This window comes from Anopheles aquasalis, chromosome 3 (genome assembly GCF_943734665.1).
Source record: "Anopheles aquasalis chromosome 3, idAnoAquaMG_Q_19, whole genome shotgun sequence".
NCBI classification, from domain to species: domain Eukaryota; kingdom Metazoa; phylum Arthropoda; class Insecta; order Diptera; family Culicidae; genus Anopheles; species Anopheles aquasalis.
Genome location: NC_064878.1, coordinates 45459064 through 45464063, shown reverse-complemented (window position 1 = coordinate 45464063; position 5000 = coordinate 45459064). Strand labels below are relative to the sequence as shown.

The following is a 5000-nucleotide window of genomic DNA, read 5'->3' as shown; positions in this document are numbered from 1 at the left end:
ATCACGGTGGAAAAGGAAGAAAAAAAAAACAGGAGCTGCAAAGAGGGGGGAAAAACAAGAAACTTAATCCGCGGAAAAGCAACGGAGTCGAACTGGGTCATGCCAGGTCCGGGGGCCTTCGTCATGGGGCTCGAATGTCAACGAGATGCAAACCGATTATATTCCGTGGAATGCCGGGGTGTTCCCCGGTGCTCCCACGGTCCACGGTCACGTTTCGGTCACGGTGGTTCTCACGTGTTTTCTCCTCTTCCCCATTTTACCTTCTTCATCACTTCACTTCGAGCAAGCGTCGAGTGAAAAGCGGGAATGGTGAACGGTGAAAAATGATCGAATGATCGGCCGGATTGAAATGGTGCACGCGGTGGAAAACACGTACCGTGGGCTTGTGCTGTGCTTGTATCGACCACCGGTTGTTGTGACAGAATCCGTGGCCAGAGGGTGCCAGCATTTATATGATTGCCGGGCGTAAAATTCGCCAACGGTGGAGGGCTGGTTGAAGCGAATGGCGATAACGACGGCAGAGAGAGAGAGAGAGAGAGATAGATAGAGAGAGAGAGGCTGTAAAGAGCAAACGTCGAGTGTTTCAAGTCTCTCGTTCGTTCGATTTCAATTTCCCTCGCGTTCCCTGTTACGTGCCGGTTACGTGGGTTTTAATCGGGATATTCAATCGGTATCGATCGAGGATTGGAGTGATGCGGCTGCTGGAAAAAAGGAAATCCACGACAAAAAAAAAAACAGGGACAGAAACAGACAAAAGTCGATTTACATGCACTATCATCATTGCGCGTTGCTTACTTTCCACCCTTAAACCCTCTGCATTTTCCCAACCGATAAATGATGTTTCCATCTGTGCCAGAAAATGGTTCCGCAATCGCAAACGAGAATCGAATGCGGATTCACCCGGTGAGCCTGTGAACCGGTTCATATGGAGGACCCACGGCCCGAATTTAATCACCGAAGTTTTACCCCGCGCCTCCTTCCGCCTCGATCCACCCTTTGACCCTTCGATTGGCTAAAGGGAATATATGTTTTCCGAATGCTCGATTACAAATCGAACGATTTGTTTGGCCAAGGCCTTACAAGTTACACACAGGCACACCTACAGGCAGCGAGTCATTTGTAGTAGCGCTCGATTATTGTCCGTTTGCCGGCATTCCAGCCGGACCAGAGCGAGAGCGAGAGCGTGGAAGTGTCGGGAAATCGGAGAGAGTTAAATTAATGGAAAATGAAAAGCATCCCCTCCGTCGTCGTTCGAATGGGCTTCGAATCTCTTCTGTTCGCTACGTGCACGGCCGTTGGAAGTGGCGAAATGTATCGTGGAACAGTCCAACGCAGTGATGCTGGTATGGAATGCTTTGATGCTTCGATGCTGCAGCCATTTGCTTTGTAATCGATGCTAATTGGTAGCTTTAATTTACGAATATTTCTACGTAGAAGGTAAAGGTTATCGAGTTTCATAAAAAAACTGACATGAGATTGTGTTTGGAGTTTTTTTTTGTAAGTGGAATGTAGTTAAAACGATTATCAATACTCTAGGTGGAATCACTACGGCGGAATCGATGCAGTGGAAATCGAGGCGGAAACCCAGGCACTCAGCCATGAGCTCTTTACCCTTCCTTTCTTCGATTGGCTTGATCGATCGCTCCTCGGGCTGTGCGGGGCGGGAAACGCCGGAAAGCAATTAAAATTAAGTGTTTCTAATAAGCGGAAAAGTTGCCAACTACGCCGGCCGCATAAATCCAGTCGTGATGCCAACGATAGAGCCGTAAGGGGTGGTTGGAGGGGTCTTGTTGGATACATTTTTTTGCGATTCCCACGCCCCCGGATAGAGGCTCATTCCGACCAGGAAATCCAGCGGCTTTTTGTTTGGTGAAATGTGAACAAACCAACCAACAGCTTCTTTACCTTTCGACTACAACTCAATCAATCATCCAGCGATCCGTCATCCCCCCGCCAAAAAGGGGCATCATCGTTGAAAGTGACACTTTCAAACATTCGAAGGTACAGCTCTCCCCCGGGGGGAAAGGCCACCCAGGAGAGAGAGAGAGAGAGTGGATCCCCGGAAACCGGATACAGGAACCGTTTCAGTGTCATCCGGTTGAGTTGATCCGGGGGCGTTGGCATTCGAGAAAACGTTCGAACCCACTTGCTGCCCCAAAACTTTAATCAATATCCCACCAACAATCGAGTAACTGTCAATTGCCGGTCAGTATCCCTCGTCACACGCGTTCTGGGAGCAGTTTGCAGCGCCGTAAAATACTTCCCCGCTTTTGCTGGTCAGTAAATTTGGTTTGGTGAACCCTTGTCAAAGAAGTTTTCCATAGAACGTAGGCGCATCTCCAAATGTTCCCTTGGGTTGCTGGCGAGATGGTATTGTAGACAGGCGACGTTTACGCTCCTACTCGAATGCAGCCTGTCCTTAATTTAAGTCCTTTAAGCAGTACGCTCCAGCAATGCAACCAATTTGCGAACGTGAGATTCGATTCCAATTCGATGAAGTGCCTGCAGCCTGCAGTTACGCCGGCAGAACAGGATTAGAATGATTGAAAGCTGATGATGAGGACCAATCGCGTTCCGGTCTAGCAATTACAACTGTAGCAACTAAAGCAACTGAATCCAACATCGGCTTCTGGCTTTGATCGGATTAGATCGAGTGCAAAAAGCACCTTAAGCGGTTTAACCGGGCTAACACCGTGTAGCTAGTGGCAGCACAATCCTTTGCCATTAAACCAACGGAGATCCTTGTCGTATCGTGCGCCCTTCCGAGTCTACCGGCTCCGGTCAAGCACTAGGCCTCGAGCACGAGGAAGGATGAAGTGGCACCATCGACGCATTGATTAGATGGCTACAGGGCGCTGGCCGGTTCCCGTCGGTTCCGGAGATGCATCGCCGTGAGATTGACGGAAGATGGCAGCCAGGGCTGTTGGAGACCGATACCGGCCATCCAATTACCGTCAATTAAACGCGAGATAAGATAACGAACACCACTCACGTTGCGAGCGAGCGAGCGAGCGATCGAGTGTTTGACGTTAGCCGTCGGATCGGATCGGATCGGGATGCCGGACGCCGGTGGCAATGCAGTCGAGGAATCGATTCCGGGCGATCGATTATTTAAAACATCGTCGTCGTCCTGCAGTATTGCAGGCCGGGCAATCAAGCACGCGGCAACGGTAGCCTATACGGAGGATTGGATGACGGACCACACCACAGGTGAACTTCAAATCGTGTTATGCTAATTGATGTGCTACCAGAACGGTCAGCCAGGGTGGAGACGTCGCGTACGCGATCGATGTCCGGTCCTTTTGACGTCATGTGAAGGTTGGTCGTGGCCATGTGCCAAGCCTAATGGTCGATGATTAAAATGAGTAAAGGTGTGCGTTGGAGCGTGTGTTCCGGAAGACCAGCTCCCGGAGACGGTGACGCACGGACGGCCTAATGATTATTAGTATCGAGGACCCGGGAACCTCGAGATTCGAACACGATGGCACAACACACACACTAATGAGTTTCGATTTACGACGAACATTATTAGATGAACTTGTTGCACTTGACCGTTGCAGCTCCGTCAGCGCTGGGCGACCGACGCGAACCGTTACTTACCGGTGCCGCGAGACTTTTGGCGTTCCTCCTCCTCCAGGGCGGCCAGCACGGCCGATTTGGCCAGGCTCGGTGGTTTCGTCGTTGATGGATCATCAAAGTCGATTCTGTGGGAAGGAGAAAAGGAGAGAGAGAGAAGCTCGTTAGCTTCGCATCGGTCTCATGTTGCACACAAAACGAATCGTTCCGGTTTTCGATTTCCCCGGTAAAGTTTTTCGAACAAAACATTCGAAAATCCGAAGCAAAATCCTAATTTATAGTGGGATGAAATAGTTTTACAAGCCGCCAGTCCTGTGACCGATCTGCCTGTTGCTCGAACGCTCGACATTCCGACGATTCCGTTGGGTTCGGTGAGGCCCCTTTGCTGAACATTGACACTGGCCTGTGGAGCTGGCACTAAGCGGGTACAATTCTAATTTAAATGGATAATTCTAAGCTTTCGGTGGGAATTGCTGGTATGTGTGTGGCAGGAGGAGGAGCTGGAGAGGGGCAGGGTGGCGAGAAGGACCTTCATCGTCACCCACTCGGTTGGAATTATGGTCAGGGAGTGAGTGAGTGAGTGAGTGAAGGGCAAGGCATTGGGTCTGCTGGAATGTGTTGCGGTCGTAGGAGCTCTACAAGCCCACCTCATCTCTCTTTCTCTCTCTCTCTCCTGTATCGGTCGACTCGATGTCTCGAGTACAAATAAATCAAATTCCACAATGTTTCAACTGCACAATAGAGCGACGAGAGAGGGTGAGGAATTCCTGAGGACACAGGACAGTCCAAGGCCTCCGTTCCTCCGCTGGCAATTCCCGCAACGACACGTGTCCGGTGTCGACGATTGCGTGTATGTGTGGGAGACTGTGATGTGATGTGATGCAAATCCCATAGTCCGGATTGTCTGATTGTCCATCCTCGGAATACTCTCGCGCGTGGTGTTCCCGAGATAGTTTCTGTACCGAGAGAATTGTGTTTCTATCTTCTGGACTACGGGACTGGACCAGACTCGTCTGCCTGTTGGCGGCCGACATGTTGGACTGTCAACGAGCAACGGTTTTTGGAGGCAGGCCCGGTGTGGTGTGGAGTGCGCATCTAATTTGAACAGGAATTGCTAAATCCACTACTGACCAGCCAGCAAACCAACGAACGAACCAAACCAGACCAGACCAACCAGCCCAGCAACTTATCATCCATGTTGCGGGGTGCTGGCACAGTTGTGAGCTAATCTACAGATTACAGATACCGAAATGTAGTGTCCGCCTGACAAACGTTTCACACTGAGGCCGAGACGAGTGCTCCGGCTCTTGACCGTAGCGAGCAAACAACACAAATGAGAGTGGAGTTTCTTCTTTTGCGCCAAAAAAGATCATCACCATTGTGTCGCTTCGATGGGAAGGAGATGGTATGAGCAATTCTAATTC

At 50.4% G+C, this 5000-nt stretch overlaps 1 protein-coding gene across 11 annotated transcripts in view; it reads right to left on the bottom strand.

The window, feature by feature from the left end:
• The window catches only part of LOC126577262 (putative mediator of RNA polymerase II transcription subunit 12), a 222942-nt gene that overhangs the window by 193463 nt on the left and 24479 nt on the right, over positions 1–5000 (bottom strand). For all 11 annotated transcript variants that reach the window (XR_007608328.1, XM_050238747.1, XM_050238742.1 and 8 more), the window contains one exon: positions 3601–3704. Coding sequence is in view for 10 of the 11 variants with exons in the window: in XM_050238747.1 (XP_050094704.1) it covers positions 3601–3704 (104 nt within the window). In the remaining variant the exon portion in view is untranslated. The remainder of the gene's footprint in view (positions 1–3600; positions 3705–5000) is intronic.